General features: G+C 45.3%; 1 protein-coding gene across 15 annotated transcripts in view; it reads left to right on the forward strand.

Annotated features, from left to right (window-relative positions):
- The window catches only part of PTPN13 (protein tyrosine phosphatase non-receptor type 13), a 238,698-nt gene that overhangs the window by 63,471 nt on the left and 154,977 nt on the right, over positions 1 to 20,250 (forward strand). For all 15 annotated transcript variants that reach the window (XM_075929542.1, XM_075929544.1, XM_075929547.1 and 12 more), the window contains exon 4: positions 16,700 to 16,765. In XM_075929542.1, coding sequence (XP_075785657.1) covers positions 16,700 to 16,765 — 66 coding nt within the window. The remainder of the gene's footprint in view (positions 1 to 16,699; positions 16,766 to 20,250) is intronic.

Raw genomic sequence — 20,250 nt, forward strand, 5'->3', positions numbered from 1 at the left:
TGGACCTTAATCGGGGAGGGGCTATCAGACAGTCTAGGGCTTTATAAAGGAGTGAGTCAGCGACCAGGGAGCTTGCGAACAGGGGCGATTAACAGGGAGTTTGGAGAGGGAGTGGGAAAGGGGGTGAGAGACTCGCCATTCTTGATAATCTTTTCACTACACTCCTGCCCTTCAAGGAGGCATTTAATAACAACAGAGGAATCTCTCCGAAGGAAGCCAGGTATGGATGTTGATAGGTCTGCTGTTGTTACCTGCACAGCATGTGCCATGTTCGTCTTCCTCCCAGAAGAAAGGAGGGATTTCATCTCCATTAAGTGCAAGCTGCTCACCATTTTGGAAGAAAAAATTATAGGACTTGAGACCCAAGTATCGACCCTATGTTCTATCAGAGAGGATGAAGGCAGCGTTTAATCCTGCAGGCACAGCAAGTTGAAGAGCCAGCCAGGGCAATACAAGATAAGGAAGAGAACTGGCAGCATGTAACCTGTAGAAGGAGAACGTGGTCAATTTGGGAATCCCCCAGGCACTGAGGTGGAGAATGCTTTCGAAGAGACCTCTCACGGAAGAAATCAGAAGGGAACACCATCTACTGGAAGGCATGGGATGCGTAGTCTTAGGGACGGGGATTTCATGAACACCACCCCCAAAAGAAGAAGACTGGTGGTGGTGGTTGGGGAATCCCTCCTAAGAGGGACTGAGTCATCCATCTGCCATCCAGACCTGCAATCTTGAGAAGTGTGCTGCTTACCAGGAGCTTGCATTCAGGATGTGACCAAGAGTCTTCCGCAGTGATTAAACCTTCGTATCGCTACCCCTTCCTGCTTCTCTATGTAGGAACTAATGATACGGCCAAGAATGACCTTGAGCAGGTCACAGCAGATTATGTAGTGCTGGGAAGAAGGATCAAGGAATTTGAAGCACAAGTGGTGTTCTTCTCCATCCTTCCAGCTGAAGGAAAAGGTCCAGATAGGGATCGTCGAATTGAGAAAGTAAATGCTTGGTTACGCAGGTGGTGTTGGAGAGAGAGTCTTGGTTTCTTTGACCATGGGACTCTGTTCTGGGCACAAAGATTGTTAGGAAGAGATGGGATCCACCTAACCAAGAGAGGAAAGAGCATCTTCGCGGGCAGGTTTGCAAACCTAGTGAAGAGGGCTTTAAACTAGGTTCATGGGGGGACAGTGACCAAAGCCCTGAGGTAAATGAGGAAGCCGGACACCAGGAAGAATCACAAGGAGGAACGAGCAACAAAGGAGGACACCTGATTCAGATGGAGAAGGTAGGGCGATCAACTGGTTATCTAAGGTGTTTTTACACAAATGCGAGAAGCCTGGGAAACAAACAGGAAGAATTAGAAGCTCTGGCCCAGGCGAAGAACTATGATTTGATTGGAATAACGGAGGCTTGGTGGGATGACTCGTATGACTGGAGCACTGTCATGAAAGGGTATAAACTGTTCAGGAAGAACAGGCAGGGAAGAAAAGGAGGAGGAGTTGCATTATATGTAAGAGAGCAGAATAATTGCTTGGAGCTCCAGTATTTAAGAGGGAGAAAACACTGTTGAGAGGTTATGTTTAGAGGTGGAAGCAACAGGGGTGATGTTGTGGTTGGGTTCTGCTGTAGACTACTGGATCAGGTGGATGAGGTAGATGAGGTTTTCTTTGGACAACTGAGAGAAGCTTCCAGATCGCAGGCCCTGGTTCTCATGGGCGACTTTAATTACCCTGACATCTGTAGACAGACAATCCAGGAAGTTTTTGGATAATGTTGGGGATAACTTCTTGGTACAGGTTCTGAAGAAACCGATCAGGCACCATGTGCAGTTTGACTTGCTGCTCACAAACAGGGAGGAACTAGTAGGGGAAGTAGAGATGAGTGACAGCCTGGGAAGCAGTGATCATGAGATGGTAGATTTCAGGATCCTGACCAAAGGAAGACAGGAGAGTAACAAAATACATACCCCGGACTTCAGAAGAGCAGACTTTGAATCCCAAAGGGTATGTCTACACTAGCACCCTAGTTCGAACTAGGGAGGCTAATGAGGGCGACTAAAATTGCAAATGAAGTGCGGGATTTAAATATCCCGCGCTTCATTAGCATGTTCCCGGGTGGTCGCCATTTTGGAAATTGACTAGCCCGGAAGAAGTGCCCACGTCTACTCGCGGCAGAGAAGGGCAATTCCAAAATAAACCCCTTACTTTGAATTACCAGTTAAACCTCATGGAATGGAATGGAGGTTTAACTGGTCATTCAAAGTAAGGGGTTTATTTCGGAATTGCCCTTCTCTGCCGCGAGTAGACGTGGGCAGTTCTTCCGGGCTAGTCAATTTCCAAAATGGCGACCCCCTCCCCCCGGGAACATGCTAATGAAGCGTGGGATATTTAAATCTCGCGCTTCATTTTTAATTTCGGTCACCCTCATTAAACTCCCTAGTTCGTACTAGGGGGCTAGTGTAGACATACTCTAAGAGAACTGATGGGCAGGATTCCCTGGGATGCTTACATAAAGGGGAAAGGAGTACAGGAGAGCTGGCAGTATTTTAAAAAAGCCTTATTGAAGGCACAGGAAGAAACCATCTCTATAAGCAGCAAGAAAAGCAAATATGGTAGGCGACCAAATTGGCTTACCAGGGACATCCTTGGTAAGCTAAAACACAAAAATGATGTGAGAAAAGCTGAAATACTCAATTCTTTCTTTGCCTCTGTCTTCATAAAGCTATTTATGGGCCAGCTTATTATGGTGTGAACCCCCTTTGCTCAAAGGATGGAACCACACTTTTGAAAGACAACAAAGCCATTAATTTTCACTGGAAAGAACAGTTAAAAGATCTTCTTAATTGTAATTACATGGTTGCAGATGAAGTTCTTGAGCAAATCCCCCAACAGCCTTTTAGGAATGAGCTTGGAGACCCTTCCAATTTGCACAAGGTATACGGTGCCATCAAGCAGATAAAGAACAACAAGGCAGGAAGTCCAGATGGTATCCCCATTGAAATCTTAAAGATGATGGACTAGAGTTAATTCAGCAGTTTAGTCTTAAAATCTGGATAAAGGAGGAGATGCCCAATGACATGAGGGGACATGATAGCAGTCTTCGGGTATCTAAAAGGGTGTCACATGGAGGAGGGAGAAAAATTGTTCTCCTTGGCCTCTGAGGATAGGACAAGAAGCAATGGGCTTAAACACACTGGAATAAGTTGCCTAGGGAAGTTGTGGAATCTCCATCTCTGGAGATATTTAAGAGCAGATTAGATACTGCTCTTTGGAAACCCCAGGGCTTCCAAAGTTGAGTAACCCTGGTCTAGACCATATGGGGTCCTGCTGTGAGGGCAGGGGACTGGACTCGATGACCTCTTGAGGTCCCTTCCAGTCCTAGTGTTCTATGATTCTATGAAAAAGTACATTTTGATATTATATGACATATGGCAACATAATTTTCTGAAGGCGATGGTAGTACAGTCGTGACCCTTTACTTCTGGACCAGCCTGAATTCATATTTCCTTGGGAATTTATCGCGTGCTGAAATATGTATGCCTTAGTTTGCATAAGAAGATTATTCATACAATTGGCTTAACTTAGTTTATATCCTTTTAGCTTGTGATATTTTAGTTTGTGGTATTAGTCTTGTGTTGAAATTTTTACTTGAGTTTAATACATGTAATTTTGGGTTGAATTCTAGCTAACTTTGCATATATACATGTTGCAGGAAAAACAAAAACCAAAAAAAATCCCACAAAGTAAACCATCGCTGCATCAAACTGAAATGATGCCGCAGCATATGATGAAAACTGGGCTCCACTGGCCCTGTCAGCTTGAGGACAGGATATTCTGCTGGGCCTCCAACAAACGAATTATATATGAGTATAACATAGGGTTGCCAGATGGTTTAACCAAAAATACTGAATACCCTCACTCCCCCCCCAAAAAAACCCCACCAGGGAAAAAAATCTGTTGAGAAAACAAAAGGGAGAGACCAAAGTTGTTGAGCCAAAAAAAAAGGACCCCGATAGTTGTTAAGCTTAAAAAAAAAAGTGTGGCCCTTTTAAGAAATGCTTTTGAGGCTTTTTGGCCCTAACAAGCTGCCAGTGGCTATCTGCCATCTTGTGTCTTCCTGCTCCGGGCAAGACAGCTCCCCTGCAAAACCAGGTAAGCATCTGGTATTTTCGCCTCCTGGCCAGGAAAAAATCAGAAAATACTGGACATTTTAGGTGTCTGGTATTTTCTGAATTTTTTTACTAGACAGGAGGTGAAAATACCAGACTGTCTGGGTCAATACCGGACACCTGGCAACCCTAGTATAACAAGTTACAGCAATAGCATCAGGACCCTAATCCATAGTCTTTTTAGCCTATGTATGTATATGAAATGTATGTACAGTGAACCCTCGCTACTTCGCGGTTCGACTATCGCGGATTCACGACTTCGCGGACTTTTTTCATTACATTATGTATATACGTGAATCCGCGATGGTCGAACCGCGAAGTAGCGGTTACCAAAACTTTAAAAAGCCTCCGGGGAAGCCGGCGGGGGGGCATCCCAGGCGCGCCTGGGCTGCTCCCCCGCCGGAGCCCCTCCGCGGCTTTCAAAGCCTCGGGGGAAGCCGGCGGGGGGGCATCCCAGGCGCGCCTGGGCTGCTCCCCCGCCGGAGCCCCTCCGCGGCTTTCAAAGCCTCGGGGGAAGCCGGCGGGGGGGCATCCCAGGCGCGCCTGGGCTGCTCCCCCGCCGGAGCCCCTCCGCGGCTTTCAAAGCCTCCGGGGAAGCCGGCGGGGGGGCATCCCAGGCGCGCCTGGGCTGCTCCCCCGCCGGAGCCCCTCCGCGGCTTTCAAAGCCTCGGGGGAAGCCGGCGGGGGGGCATCCCAGGCGCGCCTGGGCTGCTCCCCCGCCGGAGCCCCTCCGCGGCTTTCAAAGCCTCGGGGGAAGCCGGCGGGGGGGCATCCCAGGCGCGCCTGGGCTGCTCCCCCGCCGGAGCCCCTCCGCGGCTTTCAAAGCCTCCGGGGAAGCCGGCGGGGGGGCATCCCAGGCGCGCCTGGGCTGCTCCCCCGCCGGAGCCCCTCCGCGGCTTTCAAAGCCTCCGGGGAAGCCGGCGGGGGGGCATCCCAGGCGCGCCTGGGCTGCTCCCCCGCCGGAGCCCCTCCGCGGCTTTCAAAGCCTCCGGGGAAGCCGGCGGGGGGGCATCCCAGGCGCGCCTGGGCTGCTCCCCCGCCGGAGCCCCTCCGCGGCTTTCAAAGCCTCCGGGGAAGCCGGCGGGGGGGCATCCCAGGCGCGCCTGGGCTGCTCCCCCGCCGGAGCCCCTCCGCGGCTTTCAAAGCCTCGGGGGAAGCCGGCGGGGGGGGGGCATCCCAGGCCGGCTTCCCAGGCCGGCTTTGAAAGCCGCGGAGGGGCTCCGGCGGGGGAGCAGCCCAGGCGCGCCTGGGATGCCCCCCCGCCGGCTTCCCCGGAGGCTTTGAAAGCCGCGGAGGGGCTCCGGCGGGGGAGCAGCCCAGGCGCGCCTGGGATGCCCCCCCGCCGGCTTCCCCGGAGGCTTTGAAAGCCGCGGAGGGGCTCCGGCGGGGGAGCAGCCCAGGCGCTCCTGGGATGCCCCCCCGCCGGCTTCCCCCGAGGCTTTGAAAGCCGCGGAGGGGCTCCGGCGGGGGAGCAGCCCAGGCGCGCCTGGGATGCCCCCCCCCCCCGCCGGCTTCCCCCGAGGCTTTGAAAGCCGCGGAGGGGCTCCGGCGGGGGAGCAGCCCAGGCGCGCCTGGGATGCCCCCCCGCCGGCTTCCCCCGAGGCTTTGAAAGCCGCGGAGGGGCTCCGGCGGGGGAGCAGCCCAGGCGCGCCTGGGATGCCCCCCCCCCCCCCCCCGCCGGCTTCCCCCGAGGCTTTGAGGATCCTACTTCTACTTCGCGGATTTTCATCTATCGCGGTAGGGTTTGGAACCTATCTACCGCGATAAACGAGGGTTCACTGTATATGCAATTTGCTTGTATGTATTTATATGAATATGCCATGGTTTATGGAGGTTCAGTTTAATTAATTCCTTCCTACTAGATGGCAGATATGTACTAGGGCCTTTTACGTGGTTTTGTGGATACGTTACATCCATTTTAGTGTCTACCAGAATTTGGCTCATTAGTGAAAATTCTATCTTCAGATTCTGGCTCCAAAGCGATCAGAAATATAGTCTTGCAGTTACATTAGTTTCCATCCACAACTTTATTTTTAGGTTACTGACCCCTGAAATGCATAGAAGTCATTCAAATTTAGCTATTTGTATTGTAAATTAAGGCTTTACGAGACAGACATTTTTTAAAAGAAAAATCAGTCTGTATTAGATAGCATTCTTTCAAAAATATTTCGCTTTCTGTATATTTTCATTGAGAGCTAAGTGAAATTTCATTTGCAAACTCTGACTCTGCTTGCATATTTGCATCTACCCTTCATTCCCTGTATTCATTCCAAAATCCTTCTAAAATGTCTCTTTTATCTCCTCTCAAGCCCAGTTTTTTCTTTCTTTTTCAAATTGCTCCAGTCATTTTAACCAGCTAATATCTGCCAACTGTACAACACAGCTCTAATCATGACTGGACCTCTGGTTCCTCTGTAATGCAAATCATAATATAGTGTAGAGTTAGCTGAAGTAGAAAGTTTCTTTCATGTAATATTTTGATCCATTGCAAGAGATTGTTGACAAAGCAATCTCATGAAAAGGATATGGAGGCAAATTGCTGATTCTGGGGGAAAAATAAGCCAAACAAAATCAAGTACATTTTGGCATTAAATGGATAGAAGTCAAACCCTATTGTAACGAAAGATAATTTTTCCCTTTTCTAATAATCTGTTAAATGTTGTTCTTTGAGGTACAATAATATTTCCTAATGGTTATAACATATCATTTATTTAAAATGTTTATGGTTACAGTATCTTTACTGTTCATCTTGCTACCAAGTGTCATACTCCTTTCCACCTATATTAAGCTAAGGTTTGGGTAGTGTCATGGTTAGTTTCTGTGATGTATTTCGTTGGCGTTTTTTAGATTATGTTGTATATGTGCTTATTTCATCTGGTTTTCAATCTTTAAGTAGCAGCCTTCATTCAGGGTATTTCACTGCTGTTTTGCCAACTAGTTTCCAAAACAAATTCCTCTTTGTAATGACCTCTTAAACACAATAACAGGGTTGCATTAATTTTTGAATTATGACTTCCATTTCTTCTAAACCAAAGAAGTGATGTGCTCAAAAATAAATACCAGCTAAAATGCTAGTCAGACAATGACTACCCTACTGATTCTAAATCTCTTATTAAATTGAACAAAAAAGATTATTTTGTAATTGCAAGTTTATTTGAAATATACATTTGCAAATAATTTCCACAAATAAATGTGTAATATGAATTTAGTACTGCTTATTTCTTGTGGAACTGTTCAAAATAAAATAATAAAACCAAAAATCAGGATTAGTGAAAAGCTTTTAAATAAGAATCTTACTTTTTGGAGATCCAAAGTACTTGCAACTCTTCTTGAAGATCGTATTTTAACTTTCCCCTGATATAATTTGTCTATAATGATACAGAGTGCATACATAACTTTGCATACATACATTAATATAAGAATACTTGCTTAGCTTCATTCTTGTTCCTTCTATTAGCACAACTTTTAAAATAGAAATATTTATTTAGTTTTAATGTGCTTGATGTTATCTCATATGAATGAAGTTTGAGATAACTATGCATAAGCCTCAACCATGGTGATTTAATAAGCCTTGGTATGGGTTTTTTTCCCCAAAAAAATATTTGGCGCAGTTAGAGAATAGTATACAATATTCATATGAAGAAATGGAAAATACCAACATGAAAATAATATAGCTATATTTTTTAAAACAAATTGTAACTAATATGAATGTCATTCATTTTATTCATCACAAGCATATTTATATATAAATGATTGCTTCATATGCATGTAGCTTATGCAATTTTATTTATATTCTATAAATATAGAATAGAACCTCTCTAGTCTGGTATTCAGTGGTCCGGCAACTTTCATGATCTGGCATGATTTTAGTTGGCCATACCAATAATAAGTGGACATCCAGTCAAATTTCCACAGTCCCATAAAATTTGTTCACAGCTACCCGTCCTGGCTCTGTGTTCTGTTCTGTTATTTAGCTCTAATTATCCCTAAATGCCTTCTAAGAGCTCAGTAAGCAGTGGAAGTGTTGGTATTGCTGCTAGATAATATTGACCTCCTGTGGGTCAGCAAATTCTCTAGTTCAGCACCAATCCGGACCCAAGGGTGCTGGACTGGAGAGGTTCACTTGAACTACATTCAGAAGATCCTAAGCAGTGCTCCCAAACTGATTGCCAATTAGACATATGCAAACAGAAAATAACATGGAGCCCCACACCACTGTCTGCTTTGTTCACTTATTTTGAAAAATACATTATTTTGTAAAAATAATAATCTCAGTGTTGGGACCTCCTTACAATATTTTGTGATAAAAACTTTGCTGAGACGAACTGTTACCAGTTAACTATTTTATACCCATACCAGGCAGAGGAGGTGAAAAGGGTGCAAACACCTCCTCCCCCCTGTGATAGTCCCCAGAGTAAGTGTGTGCAGCTGGGGGAATGCAGGAGTGACATGCTGCCTGAGACTCCCTCCCCAATTCATCTGAAAGTATTACAGTTTCATACACATATGCATCCACTGTTCAGCCCAAGTGGACTTGGATGAAGTGGTGGATATATTTGCCTGGAAGTTCCCTAGAAGACTGGACTTCAAACTTTCCTTAAAGATGGAAACTAAGTATGAACATGTCTTAGACATTGTTGTGAACTTACTGTCATGAAGAAAAGTTTGCTGTTACCTAAAATCTATTTCACTACGACTAGCCTATATATAGTCTTAACTGAAAAACTCTGCTCTGGAACATTTTGGAATACGTATTGTTTTTCGCTTACGATATTGCAGCAAGATCCCAGAAGATTATTTCTATAAAACCTGTATTACTTTATACATTTTTAGTATGTTATAACAAAATCATTTTGCCAGTCACTGTTTTCACTCACTGAGGCAGCAGCTCCACACTCTAAGTCCTAACCTGATGCGCTGCCGGCACTGGTTCCGGCCAGCCTTAACTTCGGTTCAGGGTCCACTCAGTGTGGACGTGCTAGTTTGAATTAGCAAAAAGCTAATTCAAATTAGTTTGTAGGTCTAGATGCACTAATTCAAATTAGCTTAGTTCGAATTAACTAATTTGAATTAAGTTAGTTCGAATTAGTGCTGTAGTGTAGACATACCCTTTGTGATTAACGAGAGGAAGCTTGGGACTCATGCTCTTCTGAATACTTCTATTTTGAAATGTTATGTGGAAAATATAGAATACAAATAAATAAAAACAGAATGGGGAATATATTGCACTTAAAGGATATATCTACACAGCAGAGTTATTTTGAAATAACTGTCCTAGCATCTACACAGCCAAACCGCTATTTCGAAATAAATTCGAAATAGCGGAGCGCTTGTTTCAAATTTGGTAAACCTCATTCTATGAGGAATAACGCCAAATTGTCGAAATAGCTATTTTGAAATAAGTGCTGTATAGACACTTATTTCAAAATATGGGGCCTCCAGCCTTCCCAGGGTGCCCTGGTGGCCACTCCAGCCTCAACCAAGAGCACTCCTCTCCCTCCCCCCGTCCCTGGAGCCATTAAGACTCTGGCCACAGTGCTTGAGCCAGCTCCAAGCCTACCAGCCCAGAGCTAGCAGTCACTGCCCCTGACCCAGTGGCCCCAAAATATGAGCCAGCAAGCCACTGGCAGCCAGCCCTCCACCACTCACCAGGAGCAGTCTGCCAGCTCCCAGGAGCCTGACAGGTGTCGGAGAAGGCGGGCGCCTTCCTGGTCCAAGGAGGATATCATGGACCTTATTCAGGTTTGGGGGATGCCCCCAACGTCCATGATCTCCGCACTAGATGGAGGAACGCAGCCATCTATAGCAGGATAGCTGCCAGCCTGGCCATCAAAGGCCACATGCGAACCCAGGAGCAGGTTCACATGAAAATCAGGTTGGTCCGACGAGACCCCCCCACCAGTATACCCTGAGCTTTCCCTCCCCCTTTTTCCCCTTGCTTTCCCCCTCCAGCTCCCTCCTCCCAGGTTTCCCCCTCCCCTCTCCCTCCCTCTCTCCTCCCCTTTCCCACCTCCTTTCCCCAGTCTCACCAGAGTTTCATCCCTCCCCCCCCCCCAGTTTTGTTAAATAAAGAGAGTTTGTGTTCATGAAAAAACATGTATTTTATTTGACATCAGGAAAGGGGAATGGGGGGGCATAAGGGGAAGGACGTGTGGGAGGAATGAGGTACAAGCCCCCAGTGGGGCAAACCAGGGATGCTCTTAGTGCTCCTCAGGGTGGAAGCTCTCCTGCAGGGCCTCCTGGATACTGACAGTCCCCCGGTGGACCTCCCGGATGGCAGCCTGCAAAAAGTGCAGCCAGGCTCGCAGCAACACATCCAAGAGAAGCACTGGAGTGCCTGGGGCAGCTCCGGCGCCGTGTTGCAGAGTGCTGTGGTGTCCTGAGTGAGGGTAACCAGAGCACGCAGAGACAAAATTCTTTACTGTCCCTCATCAAGGTAGGCAAGCAGGGAAACCTGAGAACCGGCTATCTGGGGGAGTCCCTTTAAGCACTGTCCTCAGATAGCCTCAGGCAGCAGCCACATAAAGTAAATCCTGACCTGATGCCCTGCTGGACCTGGTTCCGGCCAGCCTTATATGCGATTCAGCGTCCACTCAGTGTAGACATGCTATTTTGAAATAGCAAAATGCTATTTCAAAATGTATTTTGTGTGTAGACATGTTATTTTGAAATAAGCTATTTTGTATTAACTATTTCAAAATACAGGCAATCCCCGACTTACACAGATCCGACTTATGTCGGATCCACACTTACGAACGGGGCTTTTCTCGCCCCGGAGCTTGCGGGCGGCGGGACCGCCCAGAGCGCAGCAGTCCCGCCACCGCGTGCTCCGGGTCTCCCTGGTGTGCTGGGGGGCACAGCAGGGAGACAGGAGCAAAGCCACAGAGGCGGGGGACCCCGCCGCCTGTGCGGCTTTGCTCGGGTCTCCCTGGTGTGCTGGGGGGCACAGCAGGGAGACAGGAGCAAAGCCACAGAGGCGGCGGGACCTCTGCACCTCCACGGCTTTGCTCGGGTCTCCCTGGTCTGCTGGGAGGGAGGGGAGCAGCTAGTGCGCGCCCCCCCCCCCCCCAACAGACCAGGCTTTTGTTGCGGGACGCCTGGGGTAGAGCAGGTGGGGTGCTGCCGGGTTGGTCCTGCGGGGACCAACCCGGCAGTGCCCCAGCTGTTCTGTCCCAGAAGTCCAGATTCAGCCGCTGTTGAAACTGATCAGTGGCTGATTCCAGGAAGCCGGGGGCAGAGCAACTCTGCCTAGGGCTTCCTGTAGTCAGCCGCTGATCAGTTTCAGCAGCGGCTGAATCTGGAGCCAGTTCCGACTTACATACAAATTCAACTTAAGAACAAACCTATAGTCCCTATCTTGTACGTAACCTGGGGACTGCCTGTAGCTTATTTAGAAATAATGCTGTAGTGTAGACATACCCATACAGTTGACATTTCCATGCCTTGAATTTGAGGGATTAAATAAAAGGAATATTGCCTATATTTTATAGTGGAAAACTGAAAATATTTTATATGCATGTGTTAATTAAAGCACAAATTGGAAACATGAGAGTAATCAATTTTTAAAAATTAATACATTCACTGACAATCTTTAGAAAAAGAGTAGAGAATTTGAAAAAACATGAAAAAGGATGATAATTTTAAATTTAAATTAACACCATATTTATTTGTTTCCATGTCCTATCTACAGCCTTGAGAATACGCTATTAATTAGTTTTGACTTACGTCAATGGTAACATGAATATGTAGGTAGTTTTGTTAACAATTGGACCATTGGTTCACCTGTTTAAAACGTATTAATATTTATCTCTGCTTTGATTTTACACAAAATATATTGCACTTCTCATAGTAATATGGCTAAAAAGAGCACTTACAAGATATTTGAAGATGTCTGTAATACTTTTTATTTTTTTGTTTTTGTTTAGAATTTATATACAGGACTGATATTTGGCAGTTAAATGAAGGGGGCTGGTTTCAGTCTCACTTAGTATTCAGGTCACAAATCTCTTGGCATAATACTTTATTTAGATCTTTGTGCATATTCTGCACTTCAGTGTTGATTTTGCAGTTCAAGAAGACTTTTAAATAGGAATTTCTATATTGTGTAAATATGATGTACATCACAGGGTGGAGTTTCTGTTCAGGAAGTAGCTTCACCTCTCCTTTGCCAGAACAAGTGCAGACAACAAAGGACAGAAAGAATATGAGAGGCTGAGGCTGCGGGTGAGACAGAGGGACCTTGGAGGGTCCATCGGGAAAGAGGCAGGTGAGAGCCATAAGGGGACTGTCCAGCATCCTGGAAGGAAGCTGTAGCCGTAGCCTGGAGGAAGACTGAAGGCAAGAAAATGGCAAAGAGGGGTTTGCTGGCTGACATCCTGAAGCTAAAATGCCAGGGACAGACAGCAGCAGAGGGAGTTGATGATTGACATCTAAACTGAAGAGATGTAGCCAAGGGCCAGAGAGCACCAGAAGAATTTACCTGCTGCCAGATCTGAGGCCAGAATGCTGGCCCCACAGGAGTAAGGAGAGGGAAAGTTGCTTCCCTAGTGAAGATGATTTCCCAGCAGAGAGGTGGTAGGGAGTTTACCATAGAGAAGAGTGAGCTCACACTCAGTTGAAGGAGTTGGGGTGGCCATCCTTTGCAGAGCGACAGTGAGAGCTGGTGAGGAGCCTAGTGTGTGGCAGAAGATTCTGGAATGTGAGATGTTATGGGGATTTGAAAACCCTGTGTGCTAGGATGACAGATGGATTATGTTGGGGACTTTTGTTATGAACTGAACTGATAATAAACTTGCCCCATAGAAAGTATTATTGGAGCCTGAACTGGAGTTCTTGGGTTCCTTGAGAGGGGACACTTGTTCCACAGCCTACCTCAGGAGGGTGCTGCCAGGTGGGGCTGTTCTTTGACACTGTATTGTAATATTGTTTCATAAAACTAGACTAATAATATTCATTATGGTAGTTCTTTCCTTTGTCTTCCACAGAATCAGGTCTGGCAACCACAGGTGTTCTAAGATCAGGGAGTCTCAATTGCACTGTGGAGAGTGGGGAGCTGGGCATAATGCAGGAGGGAGGTGTTTGGTGGCCCAACTGGGCTGCAGTGGGTGGGGGGCATAAGACAGGAAGCCCAGTGCACCGGTCAGCTGGGCTGCGGGGGAAAGTATTGGTGGCTCAACTGGGCTGCAAGAGGAGCCAGGAAGCCCATCGGGAGGCAGGGCAGAGGATCAGGTTGGCAGCAGTGGGCCCAGAACTAACCTTCTCTGATGTGGCAAAAATCCCTCATCTGAGATAAGTCAGGTCTGCAAGGTGCCATACCAGGAAGGTCCAACCTATATAGAAAAACAGTGAAAGTCAGGTTTGCATTTCATTGTTATGTAGGTTCTATTGCTTAAGTTCATGAACAATTTTTGCCCAATTTTCACACGTTTCGAAAACGTTTATAAAATATTGATGTCTGTCTGATGATTCTAACTGCATATAGCTAGTGCTTCAAGTAGTTACTAAAATAATATTATGCACCTCTTGTTTTAAATGTAACAGTTGATACTAGAATCAGAGAATTATAGAGCTGGAAGAGACCTTAGAAGGCCATCAAGTTCAGCCCCCTGCCCAAGGCAGGACCAATCCCAATTAAATCAGCCCAGTCAGGGCTTTGTCAAGCTGGGACTTAAAAACCTCTAGGGATGGAGACTCTACCACTTCCCTAGGGAACCCCTTCCAGTGCTTCACTACCCTGCTAGTGAAATAGTTTTTCCTAATATCCAACCTAGACCTCTCCCACTGTAACTTGAGACCATTATTCCTTTTTCTGCCATTCATCACTACTGTGAACAGCCTTTCTCCAGCCTCTTTGGAACCTCCCTTCAGGAAGTTGAAGGCTGCTATCAAATCCCCCCTCACTCTTCGCTTCTGCAGACTAAATAGACCCAACTCCCTCAGTCTCTCCTCATAGGTCATATGCTCCAGCTCCATTTTGGTTGCCCTCTGCTGGACCCTCTCCAGTGCATCCACATCCTTCCTGTAATTGGGGGCCCAGAACTGGACACAATACTCAAGATTTGGCCTCACCAGAGCTGAGTAAAGAGGAATAATCACATCTCTGGATTGACTGGCAGTGCTCCTCTTAATGCAACCTAGTATGCCATTAGCCTTCTTGGCTACAAGGGCACACTGTTGACTTATGTCCAGCTTCTCATCCACTGTAACCCCCAGGTCCTTTTCTACAGAACTGCTACTTAGCCAGTTGGTCCCCAGCCTGTGAAAGTGCTTGAGATTCTTTCGTCCCATGTGCAGGACTCTACACTTTGTCCTTGTTGAACCTCATCAGATTTCTTGTCGCCCAATCCTCCAATTCGTCACTCTAGACTCTATCCTTTCCCTCCAGCATGTCTGCCTCTCCCACTAGCTTAGTGTCATCCGCAAACTTGCTGAGGGTGCAATCCATCCCCTCATCCAGGTCATTAATAAAGATGTTGAACAAAACCGGTCCTAGAACCGAACCTTGGGGCACTCTGCTAGAAACCGACCACCATCCTGACATTGAGCCGTTGATCACTACCCACTGGGCCTGACCTTTCAGCCAGCTTTTTATCTATCTTACCGTCCATTTATCCAATCCACATTCCCTTAACTTGCTGGCAAGAATGTTGTGGGAGACCGTATCAAAAGCCTTGCTAAAGTCAAGGTATATCACATCCACTGACTTCCCCATATCCACAGAGCCAGTTACCTCATCATAGAAGCTAATCAGATTTGTCAGGTACGACTTGCCATTCATGAATCCATTCTGACTATTTCTGATCACCTTTCCCTCTTCCAAGTGCTTCAAAATGGATTCCTTAAGGATCCCCTCCATGATTTTTCTAGGGATGGAAGTAAGACTGACCGGCCTATAGTTCCCTGGATCGTCCTTCTTCCCTTTCTTAAAGATGGGCACTACATTTGCCTTTTCCCAATCATCTGGGATCTCTCCCGATCTCCACGACTTTCCAACGATAATGGCCAAAGGCTCCTCAATGACATTTGCCAACTCCCTCAGTACCCTCGGATGTATTAAGTCTGGAGCCATGGATTTATGTACGTTTAGCTTTTCTAAAAAGTTCCTAACCTTTCTTTCCCCACCAAGGGCTATCCACCTTCGTCCCCTATTGTGTTACTAAGCGCATTAGTCTGGGAACTGACCTTGTCCGTGAAGACAGAGGCAAAGAAAGCATTAAGTACTTCAGCTTTCCCCACATCGTCTGTCACTAGGTTACTGCCCTCATCCAGTAGGGGCCTCTGATCACCACCTTCTTGCTAACATGCCTATAAGAAACCTTTCTAGTTATCCTTCACATCCCTTGCTAGTTGCAATTCCAACTGCACTTTCACCTTTCTGATAACTCCCCTGAATTCAAAAGCTATACATGTATACCCCTCCCTAGTCATCTGTCCAAGTTTCCACTTTTTGTAAGCTCCCTTTTTGTGCTTATGTTCACCAAGGATTTCCCCCGTAAGCCAATCCGGTCTCCTACCATATTTGCTTCTCTTGCTACACATTGCAATGGTTTATTTCTATGCCTTCATAAGGCTTCTTTAAAATACTGCCAGCTCTCCTGGGCTCCTTTCACCTACATGTTAGCATCCCTATTCTGCCCATCAGGTCTCTGAAGGAGTCGAAGTCTGCTTTTCTGAAGTTCGATGTTTGTATTTTACTACTCTTTTCTTCCTTTGGTCAGGATCCTGAAATCTACCATCTTGTGATCACTGCTTCCCAGGTTGTCGCCTTATACACAGTCACTATACAATAGTTAGTTTTTCCAGTACAAAGAGAAACATTACCACATTATATATGCAAACAATGCAGAGTCTTTATTATTCACTATTGTTTTCTGTTGTTTGTTTATTTCTATTACAGCAAGTCCAGTGCAAGCCCCCCTCTCCCCGCCTGTCCCGCACTGGAATGGTTTGTTGTGCTGGGACCTATACACATATGTAGGAAAACACATTCACTGTTATGAAGAGTTGGCAATGATTGAAATTTTAAGATGACATCCTCATATGTTATGTACATAGGTGAAAATTCACTGGCAAACAGAAGCCACTGTTTACGTCATCCTAAGCTTTTCGCCACCTTTTGTGCACCTTTTAAGATTTGCAGTGTTGGAATACTCTGCTGCATTTCAGTATTGTTGATCACCATCAAATGTTATCTTATTTATGTATACTGGGGCTTCCTCTCAAAGGGATAGTAAAAATTAAATGGAAAAGTTAGAGGAGCATTAGTTTTTTCAAGTCTTTTCTCATAACAGGATTTGCTGCTCTGACACTAATGACACGGGTGAAGGACAGTTTGAAAGCTCTTCAAGGCAAGGAGGCTAAGCTTAGTTGCCAAAAATTTAATTGTGCACCTAATTGGTGGGGGAGGGGGAGAAGAAGGGAATGACCACCCCATTTCAGAGTACCAAGTTCATTACACCAACTTAATACTCTAGAATGTACAGATGAATTTCCAGGCCTGACCCTTCATTAAATTGACGGATAGTTTGTGTTATATTACAGATTCATGTTTATTCTCTTGGTATGACCCTCTATTGGGGAGCTGACCATGAAGTCCCTCAAAGCCAAGTAAGTATTTTTCAGAGACTTCTTTTATAAAATCTCATTATTTTAAAGTTTTAAGAAAGGGTTTGTTTTTATTGCCTCCTCTACTTTTCTAAAAAACCCAGAATAACAGGGCAAGATAAAAATCTGAGATGCTGGAGAGAATAAGGGAAAAGCAGGAATATTTACATATTTTGGGGTTTTGTAATTTGCATAATTACAAGATGCTTCTAAGAGTGGGAATGGCTTCCCAAGGACTCGTTCCTACAGCCCTTACTCATGTGAGTAGTTCATAAATATGAATGGGACTATTCTGATGAATAAGGGCTACAGAATTAGGCCTCTTGGGGCATGAACCCAAGATGTACAGAGTATGTGCAACTCCCATTGCAGTCATTTTGCACTCAGCAGTAGATCCAGGTTCTTGGTCTTCCCAGGATCAGGAAATATATCAGGGAATACCCTAAATATGTAGGGTTAGAGATAAAATATTATCTGAAGAGTTGCCTCTTGAACATTGAGGCTTGGTGGCTGAACTGTGCTATGGGTACTTAAAGGTGAGCTTACCAGAGTCTTACTGCAACAGACAAGAGAAAGATTTTTTCATGCATTTGCTGTATATTCTGTGATCTTGCAGCTGCAGAACTTGTCACTGAATTCACTCCTAACTATAATGCTGTTGAGAGCAGAGGGTTAAAGACAGTTTTAACCCTATAGAATTAAAGACAGTTTTCTCATAGAATCCATAGATCTTTGCTGTTAGTGAAGCAGCTTGGCTAATTACTATTCTTCTTTAATTAATACTGTTAACTATTTCTGTTCTGGTTGTTTTTTTCTTTATTTTTCTTGATTAGGAATACTGTACTCTTGGTTTGAAGGGAGGAAAACACTGGCATTGTCTTTTGCTTTTTAATGAAATTATATGGAGTTAAGTTAGAGCTTGTGTATTCCAGTGGACCACAGCATTTGTTTGTAAAACATCTTGTTTATTGTATATCATGATGCAAATCAGTTGAAAGAAAAGTCAGATTTCTATTTGTTTAAGGGATTCTAAATGGGTAGGTTTTGTTTGTCATATTGCAATTTCCTTAATATATTAAAAAAGTATTCGTGATTTATTTAAAAAGATGCTGACCACTGTACTCTCTTTGGCCCCAGTGTAATTTCTGTGAGCCTAAGGTAGGTATGTTTGGATGCATTCATGACATGACTACCTCTGAAGAGAAGGAACTTGCTGAGAATAAGAAGTATACTTTTTGACTGTTGACTTGCTGCTAGTTGCAGTCACAGTTATAGACTGGCTAGAGCTTAACATCATTGTTCAATTTGGTTATCTTGTATACAGTATGGGCACCTGACAGTACTCCTTGAATTAGGTCTGGAAAATTCAGTCTTTAACATTGACTCACCTATTTCCAGAGTTCTTCCATCTTAAGAGACAAAACAAAACAGCCCTCCCCCACAATGACTACACCTCAAGTCAATAGCTGAAATGGCTGGAAGAGACTGAAAATGAGGAGTCTGTATTTAAAAAGTATATTCAGTGATGAGATAGGGATATGCAAATATTATACATTTGGCCTGACTCCTGCTCAGGTGTGAGAGAAAAAACTGCTTTCAGCACAAAGCTTACTCATCTGCTACACCATTATTATCAGATGTATTCCTTTGAAGTTTCTTCTTTCCCCAATACCTCAGTCCCCTTATTGACAAGTTTTTCTCCCTGGGGCAGAGACGACCTGGAAACTCAGAGTTGCTGGATTTGTGCAGTAGAAATGGTAGTGCTAGCTTAAAATCAGGCTTTGGAAGTTGAGAACTGAACAGAAAATAGGAACTTTATTCCCTTTACTCTCCTTAAAATTCTTATCATTAGTAGCAGCAGAGCTTCCAGCATCTGATTTTACCTGCAATAACAGCAGTTCCCCTCTGGCATCTCCTGCTGACTTGTCAGGAAAAAGAAACAAAGCAAAACTGTATTCCATAATTTTGCCTTTAAAATCAAAATGTGCCTGCTAAGCTTCTGCACTCCAGAATATTCTGCATCCCAAAGAGCGCAGTTGGGAAGGCACCCATACATACTGCCGAATATGTTGCACCCTTCTGATGCAGTCTTTAAGGATAGCAAACAGTTAGTAGAGACAATGTGCATCACACGGCTTTTAAGAGTGATTTTTTTTGGTCAGATCTGCACAAGAATGTTGTTATATCTATAGTAAAAGATTTACTTGGTGTTGCTTGGGACTTTCATGGCATGGGACTGGCAGAGTAGAGGTGCAGGAGTCTGGGCAGAGGTTGGCGGGGCTCAGGGTAGGTAGTGGGGGTTGCAGAACTTAAGGTAGGGGGTTGGCTGGGAGAGCTACTGCTGGCTCTGTTCCTGGGGAGGAGGCTTTGTTGCCGCAGGGAAACCACCTTTCCAGGAACAGGGAAGAGTTTAACTGATAACATTAACCGATAAGCATCAGCTCATCAATTAATCGGTTAAACCTTAACATCCCTTGGCTGAGGGCCAAGTGCAGGAGTTTGGGGGAAGAGAGAGGGTCACTTACTCATGGCCAATGGCCACCTCCGCCCCCAGCTGGCCACTCTCTTCCTGGAGCGGCCACATCTCTGTAGTCATTACAAAGCATAGCTGTCGCTATCTCAGCCCCCTTCCTTTGAGGGAAACAATTTGATACCACGCACATCTCATTTTTCTGGTGCAACCAAACCCTGACCTTGCTTTAAGTTAGGATAAGAGGAAGCTTCATACCAAATGTAGTGGTGCTAGCTCTTACCATTTAGGAGTTCTTGAGCAAAAAGACCCACAGACGGATGGATTCATGGATGGACTGTCAGACAGATGAACAAACTCTCATAGATTGATAGATAGACATGCGTAAATAGAAAAGGAAATGATAGATGATTCTTTCTTTCTTTCCTTAGTTTCATTAATTTATACCTAATGTTATTTTAACTATTTTATTTCTAAGTACCCTCCTCACACACACTTCTTCCTGAGGATTAAAAGTTTATACCATAGATTTTCTCTGTAAATGAGGGTAATAAATTAAAAGTGCCTCTGGAATTTCAGCCCTAGTAGCTGAATTTTTTGAAGAAAAAATAAAAGTTATTGAACATAGAGATTTAGAGTGAATTCTTCTTGTGCTTCATTGCTGTAATTATCCTTGAGTTCTTTATTTGAAGCACACACTTTCAGTGTTTACAGATGTTCAGCTCTTTCGTGATAGTATTGATATGTTCTACAGGTTGGACCTTCCTGGTCCGAGATCTTTGGAATCTAAGTGGTCCTGGATGAGGGATTTTGCTGGACCAGAAGAGGTCATTTCTGAGCCCCCTGCTGCTGGTCCCACACCCTGCCCTGCCGCTCTACTGGGTTGCGTGATGGCCTTCCTGTCTCTCCCAACACCCACCCCCCTGCAGCCTGGCTGAAGCACCCCACATTGCACCACTGTCCCAGCTCCCCTCCCTGCATCCTGCTGGACTCCTGGGCAGTGTTCCTTCTAAGCTGT

The sequence above is a fragment of the Pelodiscus sinensis genome, chromosome 5 (genome assembly GCF_049634645.1).
Source record: "Pelodiscus sinensis isolate JC-2024 chromosome 5, ASM4963464v1, whole genome shotgun sequence".
Lineage (NCBI taxonomy): Eukaryota > Metazoa > Chordata > Testudines > Trionychidae > Pelodiscus > Pelodiscus sinensis.